This window comes from Watersipora subatra, chromosome 3 (genome assembly GCF_963576615.1).
Source record: "Watersipora subatra chromosome 3, tzWatSuba1.1, whole genome shotgun sequence".
Lineage (NCBI taxonomy): Eukaryota > Metazoa > Bryozoa > Gymnolaemata > Cheilostomatida > Watersiporidae > Watersipora > Watersipora subatra.
Window position 1 is genome coordinate 3608790 of NC_088710.1, and position 20566 is coordinate 3629355.

Genomic DNA, 20566 nt, shown 5'->3' on the forward strand with positions numbered 1-20566 from the left:
TGGCATTCAAGTAGAGGTTTTACGGTAGTTGTACTCGAGAGATGTTTAGTAAATCCTTTCTGCAACTTGTTAAGACACGGATGAGTGATTATAACAGAAAAGCGCATCAAACACGCTCCAATTATATATATTGAATTCTTGTTACAATAATAATGCAGTAATCTAATTTATATTGTATATTTATATATTTTATAATAATTGTTTATAATTTACATTAATCTGGAGGTATAAATATGGTTTTATTATATATTTGTTGTATAAAAACAAGTTATTTAGGGCTACACTTGGCTGCTCCGTTAAAGGAGTTTCATTCCCATACCCAGATCAGCATATCAGGCACCCAGATCAGCATATCAGGCACCCAGATCAGCATATCAGGCACCATTTTGTTAGATTTATTTCTCCGAAGCCTTCACAACACTCCTTAGCTATTTCTTTACCAATAGCTTTCAGTTTCTAATCCAAAAATGATCTCTGTATTGAATGAAAGCAATCTAATAGCAATTGTGTATATTAGGGGTTGTCAAAACCCTTCCTTGAAAACTTTCTTCTAGGATTCACCTATCATCTAAACAAACATAGGCTTTCGTGTAGCAATATTGGAGTGGCTTCAATGTTTACCCGGTTATCAGCCATTGAAGACTGTAGGCCTACCCTTATTGGGATGAACTGCCATCATGGAATGATGAATCACATCCACTATCTTGCTTTGCCGGATATATCTGGCCTCGTTCAATACGATGCATCATGTCATGAGAGAGTGAGCATCTGTAATTTCCTTGTCCTTATGCAGAACTCATCCTTCCTGAAACTAATTTAGGTGAGGTCTCTGGTGCGCTTGACTATCCCCTCTCACAGATACCACATGCATTATTAGTAACTGGGCAGCCTTCCACAATGTTTCCATCCTGACTCTAGTTACCGCCTTTAGTTGTAATCATACAGTCTGGAGAAAAAAATAGTTGGGATATACAATCTGCAATGCTTGGCATTTCAGATTTGGACTTGAATAACTCTCAAGTTTTTACAGATTGATCCCAAAACTATATATATTCTCATTTCTTATATCGTTAATAATCTAGTGAGTTTAATTGCATCATTTTTTGGTCATGTTAGACACCACTTAAGGGAGCATGTCTACAAAAATCACCAGTTACATTTTTGATTAAAAAAAAATGTCCGTGATCAAACTATCTAATAATCTTCTCAGAGGTTTGAACCACTCTTTGTAATATGATGACCTTGAAGTCTAATAATAACTCTTTGTAATATGATGACCTTGAAGTCTAATAATAACTCTTTGTAATATGATGACCTTGAAGTCTAATAATAACTCTTTGTAATATGATGACCTTGAAGTCTAATAATAACTCTTTGTAATATGATGACCTTGAAGTCTAATAATAACTCTTTGTAATATGATGACCTTGAAGTCTAATAATAACTCTTTGTAATATGATGACCTTGAAGTCTAATAATAACTCTTTGTAATATGATGACCTTGAAGTCTAATAATAACTCTTTGTAATATGATGACCTTGAAGTCTAATAATAACTTTTTGTAATATGATGACCTTGAAGTCTAATAATAACTCTTTGTAATATGATGACCTTGAAGTCTAATAATAACTCTTTGTAATATGATGACCTTGAAGTCTAATAATAACTCTTTGTAATATGATGACCTTGAAGTCTAATAATAACTCTTTGTAATATGATGACCTTGAAGTCGGCCATCGGAGTAAAGAAATTAGTTTTAGTATTTGGTAGGCTACTCCATCAGTAAGTTACTCCCCCAGTAAGTTACTCCCCCAGTAAGTTACTCCCCCAGTAAGTTACTCCCCCAGTAAGTTACTCCCCCAATAAGTTACTCCCCCAGTAAGTTACTCCCCCAGTAAGTTACTTTTGGGGAGTTACAAGTAAGTTACTCCCCCAGTAAGTTACTCCCCCACTAAGTTACTCCCCCAGTAAGTTACTCCCCCAGTAAGTTACTTTTGGGGAGTTACTTACAAGTAAGTTACTTATATCTTCACTTTTGAGTTACAATTAAAATTGCTCACTAAATGAAGAGGGGATTAAAATTATCTTTTAAAACTAAATTAGTTACAGTCCTTAGAGTCTAAGTAGGCCTATTCTATTGATATATAAATATTCGTAGCGTCTGGATCAGAGACAAGGAGTATGTCGAGATAACAAATTTAGTTTGATTTAGCCTATTAAATTAGTATATCCCGACTATTTTGTCTTGTTAATATTAGTTTTGTGTGTTGAAACCATGGTATGTTAGAGCAAATGCTCTTATACAGGTACATTGTATTTACTTTAACTCGTTCTGCAGCTTCAAAACTTCATAAATTATCAAGGGAAATACGTATGACATTAAAATAAATGTCTTATATAAAGCTATATCAAAACTGAATTATTTGTAATAATTTGTATAATAAATAAATTGTGCACAGATAAAGCAAAAATGAGTTGAAAGATGTGCCTATTGCCATATGTCTTCACATTAATGATGGGTTAATTGAGGTGTAGACTAGGGGATGCAAGAGATGGACTATGGCGCCTTACAGTGCCTCGCGTTGCGCGTTCACAACTCGAGTTGTACAACTCGAGTTGCCGTGTTGTCCAACTCGAGTTGCCGAATTGTACAACTCGGCCTGGGTTTATGACCTGGAGTTGTGTTACCTATACGCAAAACTAACACGGGTTCGTAAAGAAAGCAAAGTGAGTAATTGGGGTGTCTCATTTACAGAAATTTAATAATAATTTAAATATGTATACATATTTAAATTATATATATTGGCGAGATTTGCGCATATTCATTTCTATAAATATAAAGAGACAAAAACAATTGTAGAATGTAAAAAGCAAACTAAGAACAATCTATATGAGAACCGAGCAGCGAAATTTTTTTCCCAAACAGGTTTACATACGGCAGTAAAATTTTGGCTCATGATTGGCTTTAGTAATTGAGTTTTAGTAATCAAAACCTACATCATTACATTGAAAGTCAATAGTTATAATTAGAGAGGAACACAAAATTCCAAAATTTTATTCAAAATGGCTTTAATTAATGAGTTTTAAGTAAGCGCCTCTTACGTTTAAACAGCACTTTTTGAATGATAACATCAGTTTTGCTACGTTATTTAGAATTTTGTGTTCCTTTCTAATTATAACTATTGATTTCTAATGTAATGATGTAAGTTTTGGTTACTAAAACTCAATTACTAACGCCAATCATGAGCCAAAATTTTACTGCCGTATGTAAACCTGTTTGGGAAAAAGAAATTCGCAGCCAGCCGGGCAACTTCTTTTTCATTTGAAAAAAGAGTCATCTCTCTAGAATCTGACAAGAAACTGAATGAACACCGAAAATGAACATAGAAATTATTTCAACGGCGTTTAATAATGCACCAAAATAAATTCCGTATATAGAAAATATTGCTAGAGAAAATAAAATGATGAGATGTTGAACTCGAGTTGCTGTTGAAAGAACTCGGCTTGGGTTTTGATGAACTCGAGTTGTGCAACTCGAGTTGTACAACTCGAGTTATATTTACAAACTCGAGTTGTACAACTCGAGTTCTGCAACTCGAGTTGTACAACTCGAGTTGCAAACTCGGCACAGTATAATTCTAATAATTCGCTATTAGTTCTAGTTTTACAGTACACACATAGTTTAATTTCTATTAGCTAACGGGTGCCTCTTGATGTACCATCGTTAATATAACCATATCTACGGTTATGCTACCGTAATACCAATATATTGCACCTTACTTTTGAAAAGTCGTGTTGCGCGTTCACAACTCGAGTTGTGCAACTCGAGTTGATTAACTCGAGTTGCAAACACGCAACGCGAGGCACTGTAAGGCGCCATAGATGGACAGTGTTAGAGTTTGTGATAGAGATATGGAGCTAGTCTGGCTTAGACTACTACTAGGACTCTAACTTGACAATTCTTATATATTTGCATATTACATGTTATATAATATTATATATCATTATTACTTCCAGCCTCTGCGCTTATATTCTTTCAAGCTTCACTTTCCCCTTCACTATATAACTACTAGCATGGACAAAACTTGGCTATTATAAAGCGAGTGTTCAGTTAATCACTGTATAGCCTGAAGAAAAATTAATGTTTATGAATATTGTGGGTCCCAGCTGTTGCTGATGCATTGTCAAGCATGCGTTTATCTACTGTCAATTGAGCCTTGGCGACTGTTATTGTGTGCGATAATAAAGGCAAAACGACCACATTTTTTCTAAAATTGCGAGTGGTAAGAGATTCTGATTTGAATGCCTCGCTTGTACCCAAATGCCTACTCTATATGCATAGGGAAATCAAAGCATCCCATATTTCACAACTTATTATAGCTGTGTAGCATAGCAGAACACAGCTACATTGCCCATTTGCTCAGCCATTCATATAGATCATGAAAAAACACGATTTAGCAGTGCTCACTTGTTGAAGGTCAATAAGTGGTACGCCCATGCAAACTTGCACTTTTGATAAAGTGAGATCAAAGAGAGAACAAGAAGCGCCTTTTTCTACCCAAAGCTAGGAAAGTTTACTTACGACACTTATATCGTAAAGCAAATCGGAAAGTTTTTTTGTTGGACCATGTTTTTAGGGAGTCTTGTCTCACGTACTCTCATGCAATAGTAGGCATGCATCGACGAGGCGATCACAGCACGTATTGGCACGAGTCGCCGATAGTGTAGGAATTTTGTGCATCGCTTGTAGTTCTCTATCGCTGCGTTGAGAATTGTGTGTAAACTAGGCCTAATCAAACGCTGGATCAGCTTTGCCTGCTGATAAAGGTACTACTCTCTCTGAAGAAGCTCTACCTTTGATATGACACTGTGACATGACACATACAGGCTTGACTGGGATACATGCTCTCGTACCATTCCTGCCAAGTTCAACATAAACATGCCGGCTGATGTTATTTTCATTGTCAATTTCAGCCGCAGGTGTGTCTGTCCTAGATGTGGCATTCCTTTGTAGAGAGCCAGTTTAGACTGAGATTTTTCGGCAGTTCTGGAATATTCTTTTTGCTGTTAGAAAAAAACATTGACTTCTTATTGACACTGTTTATCGTATGTCAACAGTTCAGCTGTCAAACGTGTCATAGGCTTGAGACCAAACGTCACCTTAGGTCAACATGGCTGCTGGGGAATGTGACATAAGATCTCCTTAAATATTCAGGGCCGTAGCTATGATGCCGCACAACATTTTTGGTTTGTTTTCAATATTAAGCGAGGAGTATGGTGACATAGTCATCTCTTTGAAAACTACTTGTAATAACCCAGTTGAAGGAAAATGTCCAGTTTGAAGATAACCAAAACAATTCTAAATTGCAAGAAGTGAAGTAGACATTCTGTTTGCGCCGTATTTTGAAGCTATGATTATACATACCCTAGCCTACATTTTTTGAAAACCTCAAAATTTAGCAAGGGTCCCTCTTTGGAAACAATTGTACTATTTATTTATCAATTACTGGGAGTTTTGTTAATCACCGCTGGCTTGATGACAATAGTTATAATCAAAGGTAGGAAAGTGGCAAGTCTCTAGCCACCTGCTTTAGTGTGTCATGTGAAGCGTGTATCAATATCAGGTCAGACAGAGAAAGGTTAGAAGTAGCAAACGTTATATTTAACAGAATCACTTGCTGACTGTCTCGTTATCTAGTTATAATTGTTGGTATTTTCCAGGAAATTTTGAATTGAATCAAATATTTTACGGTTGGAAGTAAAAAAACAAATGGTTCGCTCACGATCACACTCATTTCGTTTCTCTAAATCTTTACAGTAGTACTTTGTATGGCTTAACAGCACAAGTCTATTCCATTAATGTTATGCACAAAGGCCAATGGAATTACCTTCATGCACAATGAAGGTACTGTTTTCTGATTGCACTGTTATCTGGCAACATGACATGCCGTGTGTGATAGCTTATGTGATACATTCAAAAACCTCATTAGAGCCAGTCCAGATGGTGTTGGTATGCATGTACAAACAAGGAATCAAAAGGAAGGAATGTTGTATTATGGGATGCCTAAAGCATGTGTCATGCCTGAGATGAAGCACTGATTTTCTTAAAAGATAATATTTTATATTTATGCAATGACTAAACGGTCTCGTATATCTGTTGACAACAAGGCAGTTTGTCCTGATAAGGATAAAGATTTGCTCTGCCTGTACGCGGACTTTCATCAAATGAGACGTTTTATTACATGAGTTGTTTGTGAGTGTTGGTCATGTCTTTTGTTTTCTCGCTATAAATTCTGATCTATTTGCGCTGAGAGCTGGGATGCTTCAGGCCTTAGTCGATGAAGGGCAGGCCATTTGGTTGTAAACACAATGGCTCTACAAACAAATGAGTAGTTTCAGATAAGATAACGACACTGTAAGCCCTGTTACGCCTACTTACCCTGTTGTGTGGCAATCACTTAGACATGTTGTAAATGTCATGCTACACCGTCATCCTTCTTCAAAACTTGATAGAGTGACCAGGGCTGCCTGCAGTCAGCAGAATGTAGACAGTATTAATGCTGGTGTTTTATCATTTACCATCGCTACGGAGGTGACATATGTGAAGTACATTTTTGTCGAATCTGTAATGGCAACCCAGCCATGATACTCATACGCCATTAGTTGGCTGGACCATGTGAGAAAATAGGTGGTGGGGATCGATACTCTGGGGTCTATAAAACACTTTAGTTGACTACCGTAATGTGGAATCATGATTGAAAGACCAAATTCTGGTAGCAGAAAGAGATAGTAGAAATATTGGTGGTTGGCCATCACGATGGAACACGAGCTAAGGAGTATCAACCCTTCATAGCACTGCCCAATATTTATGAAGAGAGTTGCTCTACTCACTATGTTTCCATTGTGCGGGTGATGTAGATTTGGAGTTGTATGTACATTGAGTCACCGTGGGAAGTGTTTCAATAGACATTTGCGTGTTGTGCATTTACGCAGGAGCTTTGTTGAAAAAAATAAGGATTTCTATGTCAGAGCGAACACCGGTGCCCTCGGAACTTTTCAAACCGACATAGAAACATAGAAATGAATGAAGTGTGGAAAATGTTCAAATTTTCTTACGCGTCATTCGCAAATGTCATTTCCATCTTTCGCAAACATGAAACGTTCGATAAAAACTTGTGAGTAACAAAGCTCGTTTGACTTGCGGGTTTTTGCTGTTTCCATCAGTGGGTGACACAAACTTGAAAGTTAATCACATCATGGAAATATACTCACTTAGCTCACATAAAACACTGTAAAACCTTTATTTGAACGCCATGGCGCTGTTTTTTTCAACCCTTCTTCTATAGTGGTGTTCTATTAGAGGTGGTATTCAAATAAAGGTGGCATTCAAGCATGTTATTTTTCTTAATATGTGGCTTGCCCAGAGGTCTGCTATTTAGTGTGACCCAACTGGATCTTGTAATGCTAGTCTATGCCCTCTATGTACACCCATTCTCCGGCAATGCAAAACAGATCAGTTTTGTGGTCTCGCCCATTCTTATCCTTCTTTTGTCACCAAGTGGGTTTGTGGATGACGAAGTAGTCCAGTAGTGTCAGTCGTATTTTTTCCTCACAACATCTCTATGGCAAGGAGGCAGTTTTATACTAACATATCTTCTACAGACATGCTAATATCTCCATTGCTAAACCACTTTGGCACGTCAAGTTTTATCTACATAATGTCGTTCGTTATTCAGAAATGATCAGCGTGTATCACTGAATAAATTTTTTTCATATGTAGAGCAAGATGGATGCAAATCATACTAACACATAAATTCTCTGTATCGTATTGATGTGTCCCATATTAGTTGTGACCACCAGTGAGTAGTGGTTATTGAATGATACAGATCTATTCACACCTTTTAACTTATGGATTAGGTTAGCTCTAATTTCCTCCTTGACGCAAAATGAGAATTTTAAAAAAATTAGCTACTCTCAAAAATATTCTTTAAGAAACTTATCATTCTATGCTTTGCTTTCATTAAATATGAACTTGGACAAAATGTCAGTAGGTTTCATCAGAAAGTATCGGTATTTTTCATCATTTGCGATTGTTTTTGATGTTTGAGGTGATCTGGTTGTCGGGATGTTTCATGGTTGAAATCGAAAAAAAATTGATCGAGGTTAAAGCACTCTGAAGATAAATATGTGTCAAAATGATGTCACTAGTATTGTCACTAGTGTCACTGTATGACTAGTCACCTGTCATGACTAGTCACCTGTCTCCCTCGTTATTGATATTGATTATTGCTTTCAAGTTGCGACCTTTTGTGTCTTTATTCTCTTGGTATCCTTGCCAAAGTGCAACTATAGATGCCACAATCGCATTTTCGCTTGAATTTTACTGTTTTAACCGTGATCCAAGTTTTGTCAATTTTAATCTTAAAACATCTTCAGTCAGATCACCTCAAAGATCTAATACAATTGCAACTGATAGAAAAATATCGACACTTTCTGATAAAATCTACTATAAAGTTTTTTTCATCCATGGACCATGATGAGGATTTTGAATGGCCAATTCTTAGATAATCCGGATTAAAAGCCATGTGATTTTAATACGATTATATAGCATCACAGCTGTTTTTGATCGATATTCTGCAAATATTGCCAATCTTTCTGTCCATTTGTTGATCAAATTTAGTTTATTTTTACAACATACACAGGAGTATTACTGTACTAGTGTCAGCATTGTGAACTGCTTTAGAAAGCATACTGGAAGCATCAGCTACTTGCCTTGTCCTTTATATGTATAGAAATCAACTTTTAAGGCGTTTATAATATTAAAATTGCGTGTTTTTGATGCTGTGTGTTTTTAATTATTTGATTTGAAAATGTCATTTGTTCAAAATTATGTGATTTTGAAACATTAAGCCCTGCTACACCAACTTACCTTAGCGTGTGACAATCACTTAGACATGTTGTAAATGTCGTGCTACACTGTCATCCATCTCCTTCAGAACTTACCAGAGTGACCAGGGCTGCCTTGATAGTGATGAAGACAGTGACCACTGTCTTCATCCTGCTGGAGTCGGCACAATGAAGACAGTGTCAAAGGGGGCGTAGAATACATGCATGTTTTACATGACACATGTTTTAGTTGTAAATCCAATTGCTTTCTTTCGGTACTTTCCAGTTTGCATAAGAAATCTGAATGCACTCACGGGGATTGACCTTGTGCTGTGTCACACCTGTTCTGCACCCTCACCATAATGTCAAACCTGTCCTATTTTGTAGCAAATTTTTTCATAGGAATATATTTTATGAATTTTATTCGTTCCACAGCCTCTAAACCTAGTGACAAACACTCCTGGTAATACTCGCATGTAGCATTAAAACAAATCTATTTTATAAAACTATTTAAAAGTTATGAATGCAAAATCTAAATGATGGTTTAAACAATAAATTATTTCTAATTTTAAAGGCAGCAAGTAAAATTTGGTAAATTTCGTATAATATTTTTGGAAGTTAGTTAGAAAATTCTCAAGAAAATTGGTACAATTTTTACCATAGAGACATAAAAACAGAAGGGATGGTCAGGTTCAGAAAGGAAGTGTGTGATCAAGATATCCCGTTTGTTGTACGGGCTATAAAAAACGCTTTTGCATAGAAAATTTAATATTAATTATCAAAGTTTCTTCACCCAAAGAATATGAGTAACTTAAGCTAGTAACATAAGCTAGTCTAAATCTTTACTATAATAAGAGCTGTTATTATAACTTAAGTCATCATTAGGAAAAATATTGTGCCTTGATCTCTCACGCAACCATGATCTTAAAGCGCGCTAGCTGCAGCATGAGTATTTTAACCAAGCGGCACCGGAGATTGACAGGTGTATTAAGTATGTGCACAACTATTCCATTGTATAGCGATGTAGTCGCTTGGCCTAGCGGTTTACTGCCTAGCGGTTTACAGCCTAGTGGTTTACAGCCTAGTGGTTTAGCACCTAGTGGTCTGCAAACCTGGAGGTTCCGCAGTGGAGGTAATGTAGTTGCCTGCCATTAGCTAGCAGCCTGGCAGATTGCCAATGGCTAATTTGAGTAAGCTTACTAATAAGAGCTAACTACTTGCTCTCAGCGCGCATAAAACGCTACGCTCTGCGTGACATTGCGTCATCACGGTTGCGGTCGTAACAGAGAGTGGTAGCGTATTTGCATCCAAATAGTGACATATATCGCCGAAGAATCCATCAAGCTTGTGCGACTTAATTGGTAAGGGGTTGGTCTGGCTAATGGGAGGGTCCCAGCTCAAATCTTCTGCGATGCAGATTCTTTATTGCAAGACTGTAATAGCTACTGGACAAACACACATACCAACTTTGAGATCTATATATACTTATAGATGTGCATCTCATGCTATGATTGGAGCTGCTAATGAAGACAATATCAAGAGGCTAGAGTAGATAAATGAAATGCTTCAGAATGTGCTGTTTCTGTCCGTCTCTTTGTCTAGGTTCACCTTTATCTGTCTCACATAGAGTTCACTTTGCAGACAGTGTGGACGAGGTAACACAATGTTCGTGATCACTATCTTTGTTCACCCTCCCGGCGCAGACAGTTCGCCTCACCAATCTTTTGACCGCATAATACTCCAGCTTGTGATGTTATTGCTTTGGGGATCGACAACCTCCACGGGAGAAGCTGATACGCATATGCCACCTACTTGGGCTCTTTGGGTCAACAACAGGAAACTGCCTGAGTTCTGAGGCAGTAAGAAATTTTGCCATAGTCGCGCGCGCCATGACTTGGCAAAGCTTGAATTGTCTTCACGAATGCCTGGCTTTATTTACCTTCCTAGCCGAAATCAGTCTCATTAAGTTGTAGTTAAAACTAGCCAAAGGCAGTCTAACCCTCATAAGCATAGGTCTTAGTGACAGTTCTTACATTTCACCTTCCTAGTTCACCCCAACCACACTTTTCAGGGCTACCTACTCTTATGATGGAGTTGTTCACTCTCATAAATCCATCCCCTTTTCTTTATCATAATATCAGAAGCTTCTTTAAACATGCATGTTTTACATATCAGTACATATGTGCAAACAGTTCTTTCTCTAGCTTAGCTCTACAGTATTCCATTAATAGTAAATATTGTTTTCTTTTATAGTTTTAAATTCATGTCTCAAGATGACTATGTGGGTGGTGGTGAAATAGGGTGTAAGGAAATGCTTCTCTTAGCATCTCAGCAATAGATAATATGGAAAACATGAGTAAACATTCTCCCATTTAATTCTCTAACAAATTTCTGAAGCCGTTTTAGTAGTTATTGTGAAGAGGAAAGTGGAAGTGATGCAAGCAAAGAAAGCTTGAAACAAGTAAAGCTGAGAGGCTGGTCATGATAATTAAAGATGCGATGCGAAAGGGTTTAGTAATATAATATAATTTATGTTATTTTAAAGATTGTGTAGTTCAGGTTAGACCAGCTTAGGGCCTATATCTCTATCTCTACTACTGTACCATCTCTATCTCTACTACTGTACCATCTCTATCATTACTACTGTACCATCTCTATCTCTACTACTGTACCATCTCTATCTCTACTACTGTACCATCTCTATCTCTACTACTGTACCATCTCTATCTCTACTACTGTACCATCTCTATCTTTACTACTGTACCATCTCTATCTCTACTACTGTACCATCTATATCTCTACTACTGTACCATCTATATCTCTACTACTGTACCATCTCTATCTCTACTACTGTACCATCTCTATCTCTACTATTGTACCATCTCTATCTCTACTATTGTACCATCTCTATCTCTACTACTGTACCATCTCTATCTCTACTACTGTACCATCTCTATCTCTACTACTGTACCATCTCTATCTCTACTACTGTACCATCTCTATCTCTACTACTGTACCATCTCTATCTCTACTACTGTACCATCTCTATCTCTACTACTGTACCATCTCTATCTCTACTACTGTACCATCTCTATCTCTACTACTGTACCATCTCTATCTCTACTATTGTACCATCTCTATCTCTACTATTGTACCATCTCTATCTCTACTACTGTACCATCTCTATCTCTACTACTGTACCATCTCTATCTCTACTACTGTACCATCTCTATCTCTACTATTGTACCATCTCTATCTCTACTACTGTACCATCTCTATCTCTACTACTGTACCATCTCTATCTCTACTACTGTACCATCTCTATCTTTACTACTGTACCATCTCTATCTCTACTACTGTACCATCTCTATCTCTACTACTGTACCATCTCTATCTCTACTATTGTACCATCTCTATCTCTACTACTGTACCATCTTTATCTCTACTATTGTACCATCTCTATCTCTACTACTGTACCATCTCTATCTCTACTATTGTACCATCTCTATCTCTACTACTGTACCATCTCTATCTCTACTATTGTACCATCTCTATCTTTACTACTGTACCATCTCTATCTCTACTACTGTACCATCTCTATCTCTACTATTGTACCATCTCTATCTTTACTACTGTACCATCTCCATCTCTTCTACTGTACCATCTCTATCTTTACTACTGTACCATCTTCATCTCTACTATTGTACCATCTCTATCTTTACTACTGTACCATCTCTATCTCTACTACTGTACCATCTCTATCTCTACTATTGTACCATCTCTATCTTTACTACTGTACCATCTCTATCTCTACTACTGTACCATCTTTATCTTTACTACTGTACCATCTCTATCTCTACTACTGTACCATCTCTATCTTTACTACTGTACCATCTCTATCTCTACTATTGTACCATCTCTATCTCTACTATTGTACCATCTATATCTCTACTACTGCACCATCTCTATCTCTACTATTGTACCATCTCTATCTCTACTATTGTACCATCTATATCTCTACTACTGTACCATCTCTATCTCTACTATTGTACCATCTCTATCTCTACTATTGTACCATCCAGCTCATCAGTACTCCACATTTAGTTCTGTAAAGGGAAGGTTCAATGACAGTAAAAACTGCTTTCCATTTATTGTTGGTCTATTAGTTTAGTATATAGCATATAATTTAGTTTGTGCATTATGCGTTTGTTTGATTGTTATATACAATCACCTAAAGCATTTGTTGTTTAGATTTTTGTTATGAAATAAAATACAATGTATTTTCACAGTATTCTTTACACCAGCTTACAATAGCTTCAACACATGAAGAAAATTATTTTGAAGGTTAAACTGTGCTTTAGTTTCATGTTTTACATAAGAATTTCATATGTTGAGGGAATCGTAACAGAAGGTTTAACTATTACTATTATGACGTATTATTCTAGCTATCTTAACCCATATCTGATGCTGATATGTTCAACTAGTCAATAGATGTCACTGATTATATGAAGTAGTTTCGCGAGGTCGCACTCAAGGTCACACGGTGAATCTGTTTTCTAGGTCTACTATTCAAAGGACCGACCTGGTGTTTCCAATCTTATAGACATCCACTCGGCTATGACAGGTCTCAGCTATGATGATATAAAGGAGCTAGCGAAGTCTATGGACACCGGGCAATATAAACTATTCCTAGCCGAGATCGTTAATGAGCACCTCAAACCAATACGAACCAAAATAGACGAGTTAAATAGAAACAAAGACTACGTAGAGAGTGTATTGAACACTGGCAGTATACAGGCTTCGGAAATTGCTAGTAGAAATTTAAGTACTATTAAATCTCTTATTGGATTAAAATAAAATTGCCTTTGTAAATATTTATTCGATTTTCCTCTCGCATCTTATCTGGTATTGAATTTTTGTATTGGGTTTCCATGTTCAGCTTACGAACATCAAAGTTATTTTACTCAATATCAGAAAACAAAGACATCGTGCCCTTGCTCTCTCTTTCTCATCCTGCAATAAGTTGGAATATTCAAATATGTTGCAAAAGTTCGGTACAGGGTTTGACAGAAGGGTTGCTGACCTTAGGCCGGTTGATGTGAACTTTGTCCATCCGTGTCATCAGCAGTAGTAGAAACTACTTGTACAGCTAGTGTCTGGAGATCGAATGTTCACCAAGGACAGCTGGTTTTACTACAAACAGGCTACGCCTAGAGAATAAACGCCAAAAGGTGGCTGCATATACAGAAATATTTTTTCTGCCAGACTTTTAGTGCGAAAATGTTTTAGACAATTTTTTTATATTGGTTGTTAATGTAATAATTTTCAACCAAAATATAAATATTGGACATGTCTAAAAGATGTTGACTGTAGCTGTCATTCATGCATTTGCTTTGCCTGGAGATTGCATCATGGTCAGCCAGGACATAATAGGGTATGATCAAAACATATTCAAATAAAAAATCGTAGCCCGAAACTTCCGTCAACGTTCATTGGGCCTGAGAATTGAGGGTTTTGCAGAACCCTTAAAGGTTGACTTGCAACAAAATTCACATTACAGTTATTTGGTATCAAAAGATTCGCCATGTTTTACTCTGTTGTGTGGTAGGTGCCAAATATGTGGAAATGTGATTAAAAGCTCTTAAAAGCTCAAAAACAAAAAGCCGCCGTAGATTGGAATCTCTTGATTTCGATGACGTATCCGCGCTGTATGGTTATCGTCTTGTCACGTGATGTTCTCGCGTGAATTGAAAGGCCAATAAAAAGCTCAATATCAAACTTATCGTAGCAATAGTTTATGATAATCACTTCGGGTTTTACCTAAGACCCCGTATCAAATATAGATGCTCGCTACTTTACAGTTTCGGCTTGGCCATTCCGTTCGACTATTCATGTCTGAGTTGCGATCATAAAAAATGTCAAATTCTGAAGAGTTAAGACCCTGGCGTTTCGAGCCTGACGCTCTATCTGAAGAAAATCCTCAACAGAATAAAACCTCCCAGCAAGTAAGCACCGCCACTAGCCAGCTCTTATGTGCCAAGCTAGCTAGTAGTAATAGTTTTAGCTTGAGAGTGATAGAACGAATATTATTATATATGATTTTAATGATGATAATTGTCGCTTCAATATTGCAAAAAAATAATTACAGATTTTTCTCGAATGACAACATTAACAATTTTAATATTTAAATCTAGTGCTGCACTGATATACTGTTGGATAACATCGATCTGATGTATTAGCTATGGTTGCATAGACATATCTGTTCATTTCTTTAGGAGCTAATACCACCGGCTACAGAGTGGTGTGCCTGCGAGCGTTGTCAAGACATGCCATCTCTTCCTGAATGTTTGTGCTGCCATTATGCTGAGTTTGCGCATTGTCTCCTTCACCGAGGGGAGCATGAATGCCTGCGTATGCATCCTGGTGTAAACGAATTTGTGGCGTCTGCACCCCTTGAGTTGAGGTGGAATAATTACCTGCGATATCATAGTGAGTTGGATATTCATTTAATGCCAACAACACCAAGGTTATGCTAATGTGTCAAGCATTATCTACAATTCTTGTGTTACACATTTAATGCATCAGTTGAACACACATATTCTGAACTCGTGGAACACAAGGAGAACTGGTATATTTGGCTTGTACACTTACTACAGTAGAGAGTGTATTAGTTTTATGATTTTATTATATAAAGATCGAGATTATTTTGATGATCAGCAATTATTGTTTTTCAATAGATTTGGTAGATAATCTATTCCCATTTGGAGAGCCATCGCCAAATGCTCGGAAAAGGTTGTGTTCATACCGCAATCTTGTTTTGGTTTATGCCGCAAATCTTGTTTGCAAGTCTGCAAACTCTTCTTCATCATTCGTTGGTGGGAAAAGAGCCCGAATCTTAGACACCAAGCATGCAGGTAGAGGCCGTCGCTCACGGCGACAAATTTGCGGCATAAGCCAAAACACAAGCTTGCAGTATGCACACAACCTTTGTAACAACATCCGTTGTAATGGACCTCACTCTCAGGCCGTGGGAAATTAGATCGGACTGGCATCGCTTGAAGCCTTCCAGCTCCATGGTGTTAGAGCTGATGGTCTCTGTTGACTGCAATGTAAAGAAAGTTACGACCAACAATTACTTTCACATTATTTGAATGAACTATTTAGCTAGATGAGCAACTTCATGTTTATGTATTGATAACTACTAAAAAATTTGGGTTTTTGTCAGGCTGTGAAGTAAAAACTGTCAAAGTTTTACCTTGACAAGATGGCTGCTGACTATTAAACCGCAGCTCTGATCCATCATAGTGTAGGCTCTGTATAGTGCGCAATGCCCCGGACTATCGCATCTACCGTCACCTGCCAAATCAAGCTCCCAATCGATTGCTGCCATCAATCCCTCGTTATGCAGGGTGCACTGCTCAGCAATACACTGTAAAATATTGTAAAACTTCATTATACAAGATTAATTTGTATCATTATCATTAGTCTAAGAATGTAGAATCCTCTTCCCCCTTTTTGTGCTATATTATGATGAATCAGAATTTTGAATTATAATATATTTTGCTTGAAGGATGACATATTTTCATTTCAAAAAAAAATTGTTTCTAAATGTTGTTATTCAATTAGTGTGCCAAGCTTTTACTCACATTTTCCAAGTTTATGAGTAAATATTAACACTCACACCATGTAAGTATTCTCTTTGTTGGTAGAGGCAAACGCTGTGGCTTGGAATTGCGATGTTCAGGAGCGACAGAAAACGGAGGTTCTGCGTAAGGCATCCGCCAGAAAAGAGTGATGCAGCTGCCAGCAGGGGGTTGATGACGTGAGCTCTGTTCACCCTGGCAGTTGTTTCCCAAGTGTACGATCGGTGACAGGAGGCACATGTAACCTTGAACTCTACCCATCCGCCTTCTCGCACCATCGTGAATGAGCAGGGGAGGGCGCAGGTGTGACAGTGAAATAGTCGCTGGAGTGCTGTCACACTTACTATTATTTTCTCCTCCTTGAAGGAGGATTCGGTTCTGAAATCACAACACAATAGTTGACTTGCAATAAGATTTGTACAACATCATTTCCTGTTATTATATCATATTTGCTTGATCAGAAAAAGAATAAATATATAGCCATGCAATCATGACACAGATTTTACAAAACCCTATCAGAATCCATGATATTGTAAACATAAAATGTGAGTAATAACTCTATGGATATTTTTTATATTTTGTCAAGTTTGGTTTAGTTCAGCTCTATCTTACATGTAATTGGAGAGCGTTTGACGCTGGCCAACATAGCGCTCAAACTCTTCCCAGTCTTCAGTGGTTGGCACAAACTCTTCATCTAATAATAATCAACTAATAATATTAATATGCTATTAACGATGATACCAGAAAATGACAATAACTATTTTATATAACATATCTATAAGTGAGTGGGGTTAAGAAATTTGGCGAAATTAATCGTGAAACAACATTATTTTATCAATTATATATTAATATATTACGTTTTACAGATAGATATGCAGTATGAATTAGTTTTGTTATTATAATAAGAATAATACACGTAATTAAAAAGATAAAATACTAATAATATAATATTACAATTAAATGACATTAATATTGTTATATTAAATATATATTAATACAGTACTATTAGGAGAATACTAGATAATAACCCGAGTTACAACTACTAATACAAGTAGTTCATAAAATAAATTACTCACGTGCTTTGGTGATATGTGGAGTATGCAAACAGGTTAGAAAACATGTCGTCTTTGAACTGGCGAAAACAAAGGTAAGAGTAAGCAGACGAATAAATAAAGTTTGTCACATCCAGCTTCACCCAGTTGCTCCATGCCCGGTGAAGGTCTAGTCTTTTCTCAGCTCTTGGCCAAAAAAAGGTGCTTCTCAGTTTGGCAGCTGCACAAACACTATGTGGCGCGTTAGACATTATGACGAATTGAAATAAACAAGTTTAATATGAGATAGCGTGTTTGCCATTTGCGATAGATCAAACTTGAACTGAAACTAACATTATCTGATCATGTGACTTACGATTCCCGCTATATGGCGCGAAAAATTTCTACAGCATTTTTCAACCATCATAGCGGACCAAAAAGCTCATCATTTTTATCAGAGAATGATATGCAATCGTTCAAGCTAAGCTTAAAAAATTAAACATATTTTTATGCTATGTTTTGAGATATCAGTGCTCAAAGTTGCAGCATTACGATGCCGATAAAATAGACGCGTAAGAACAATAGACATGGTTTTTATCGCAAGCGTGAAGTATATTTGTGAAAATAGTTCGACGAATAAGGATGCATGAAAGTGTAAACATAAACTATCTCGCACACATTTTAGCCGTTTTAGCACACATACGTCACATTTTAGCCGTTTTGGAAAACGAATCCAAACTAGGGCGGTCTCGTGTGGCTGCGATTTTCTGTTCGTTTTTGAGCTTTTAAGAGCTTGTAATCCCATTCCCACATATTTGGCACTTACAACACAATAGAGTAAGACATGGCGAATCTTTTGATACCAAATAACTGTAATGTGAATTTTGTTGCAAGTCAACCTTTAAGCAAATAAGAATACATTTACCTAACCTGTGGTTTGGAAGAAAGCTTCAAGCGACAAGTTCATTGAAGCAAGTTGTTTTGAAAATGGAGGATAGCACCATTTTTTTCATATTTTTAAAACTTTAGCTATTGAATCTTGTTACATAGTACGTGCAAATATGATGGTTAAAAGAGCATTTTTAAACTAAAACTATAACATCCCTAAAGTATGCAAAATTTCCCGATTCGAGTATAAAAATGCTCACATGAGGTTGTGTTATGTTATTAATTTTAGTAATAAAAACAAATACCGATAAATAATGAATAGTTATAAGCATGGTGACTCTAAATCTATAGAAATATTTTTTACTAGGTAGGCTTAGTCTATAGCCTCAATTGTGTTGTCTGCTCAGAAAAGCTTTTAAACTTTTAACAGCTTTATCAAAACCACAAGACCGCTTTGTAATAAAAGATGACGGAAAATGGATTTTAACCTGGCGGTAATTTTATTGGTCATCTTGTTGAGATATTCAAGTCTTTGAAATTATCAGTGATTTATTACTATTGCATGTTTTAATAATCGTTACAAAAGTGCTTAATCTGTATAAAGTATGTTCAAGTGAACATCAAATTGCTACAACATCATGTTACAGATTATTAGTGTTTTTGCTTTTGTAACAGCAATATTGGAAAAACTAGAAGAAGCGACAAAACAGAGTTTTAAAAAGTTTGCCAGTTTTTTAGTTCCTATGTTGTTCAAATATAGCGATATAACATTGGGACAATTTTTTAAGATTATGTCCTGTTGATAGCTTTGACACTTGCATAATACTTGCATAGTTCTCGATAAGTACGAGCGTTACTTAAGTTCCAATGTAGGATTCAGCGCGCTAAAAACTTGAATATAGATGAAACATACATGTACTGATAATTGTCAGATCAAGAAGTGTTGCCCTACCTTTGCCTTAATCAATTATACACTAAGGTCTGTAAGTTAACTAAAGTAAATTAACAGCGCTAAGTTAATAACAGAAAGTTAACAGCAGTAAGTTAGGATCAGTAAGTTAATAACAGCAAGTTAACAACAGTAGGTTAACAATAGTAAATTAACAGCAGTAGGTTAGCAGCGATAAGTTAGGAACAATAAGCTAACATCAGTGAGTTAACAACAGTAAGTTAACCGCAGTAAGACAACAGCAGTAAGCTAACATCAATGAGTCTACAACAGTTAGCTAACGCTGTCAAGTTAAAAGCAGTAAGTTAACAGTAGTAAGATAACAGCAGTAAGTTAGCAGCGGCAAGTTAGGATGAGTAAGTTAGCAGCAGCAAGTTAACATCAGTAAGTTAACAACAGTAGGTTAACAATAGTGAATTAACAGCAGTAAGTTAGCAGCGATAAGTTGAGAACAATAAGCTAACATCAGTGAGTTAACCACCGTGAGTTAACCGCAGTGAGATAATAGCATTAAGTTAACAACAGTAAGTTAACAGCAGCAAGTTATCAGTAGTAAGTTAGCAGCAGTAAGTTAGAAACAGTATGTTAGCAGCAGTAAGTTAGCAACAGTGAGTTAGCAGCAGTAAGTTAGCAACAGTAAGTCAACAGCAGTAAGTTAGCCGCGGTGGGAGCCAAAATGTGGCTATTTGAGCTTGTAGTTAATAATTAGGAAATGGAATATAAAGCTAACCAATATTGGCATCGGTGTATCCTAAATTCAATGTCTTTTAAAGTCGTGCACTCATGAAAAGTAGATAAAGCAATTTTGTTTTTACTTTTTTTGGAGTTCTATTCATAAAATTTTATTCTGTTATTCATACCCTTGGCTATGACAAAGAACAAAGATATGGGGAACTCGGCTAGTGTTACTAGTAATACATCTATGGATAACTGGTAGTTTTACAAGGAAAGCGTCTGTGGATAACTATGGTAGTGTTGCTAGTAATACAACTATGGATAACTATGGTAGTTGTTTTGAAGAATTATCATTTTAGTTGATTATTGTCAAGTTATAATTATTTATACTTGTGTGAACCAGTTTCATATTGGCTAATACTTGACATAGGTCTACCATTGAAGTCTGGGGACATATTCACCACTGTCTAGTTTGTGGATATATCCAGCTGAGT

At 36.6% G+C, this 20566-nt stretch overlaps 2 protein-coding genes across 2 annotated transcripts in view; one reads left to right on the forward strand and one right to left on the reverse strand.

Moving 5' to 3' along the window:
* Positions 1 to 14145, forward strand: part of LOC137390995 (tryptophan--tRNA ligase, mitochondrial-like) — a 29348-nt gene extending 15203 nt beyond the window's left edge. Inside the window, exon 6 of the mRNA XM_068077314.1 lies at positions 13447 to 14145. Coding sequence (XP_067933415.1) covers positions 13447 to 13743 — 297 coding nt within the window. The 3' untranslated portion in view covers positions 13744 to 14145. The remainder of the gene's footprint in view (positions 1 to 13446) is intronic.
* A 1426-nt stretch (positions 14146 to 15571) lies between these two features.
* LOC137391484 (uncharacterized) lies at positions 15572 to 17693 on the reverse strand. Its single transcript, XM_068077976.1, has 5 exons — positions 17606 to 17693; positions 17142 to 17223; positions 16568 to 16907; positions 16142 to 16315; positions 15572 to 15988 (listed from the first exon to the last, which is right to left on the reverse strand). Exons 3-5 carry the CDS (start codon positions 16805 to 16807, stop codon positions 15815 to 15817), a joined length of 588 nt encoding a protein of 195 aa, XP_067934077.1. The 5' UTR covers positions 16808 to 16907; positions 17142 to 17223; positions 17606 to 17693; the 3' UTR covers positions 15572 to 15814.
* Positions 17694 to 20566: the final 2873 nt, after the last annotated feature.

Bases quoted from the DNA above. Each gene is read 5' to 3' on its own strand.
- LOC137391484 (XM_068077976.1), bottom strand. From the start codon at position 16,807: ATGGTGCGAGAAGGCGGATGGGTAGAGTTCAAGGTTACATGTGCCTCC. The intron at 16,316-16,567 runs GTGAGTGTTAAT...AATATTTTACAG, and splicing joins AAAGAGAATACTTACATGGT to TGTATTGCTGAGCAGTGCAC. The intron at 15,989-16,141 runs GTAAAACTTTGA...TTTACATTGCAG, and splicing joins TCAGCAGCCATCTTGTCAAG to TCAACAGAGACCATCAGCTC.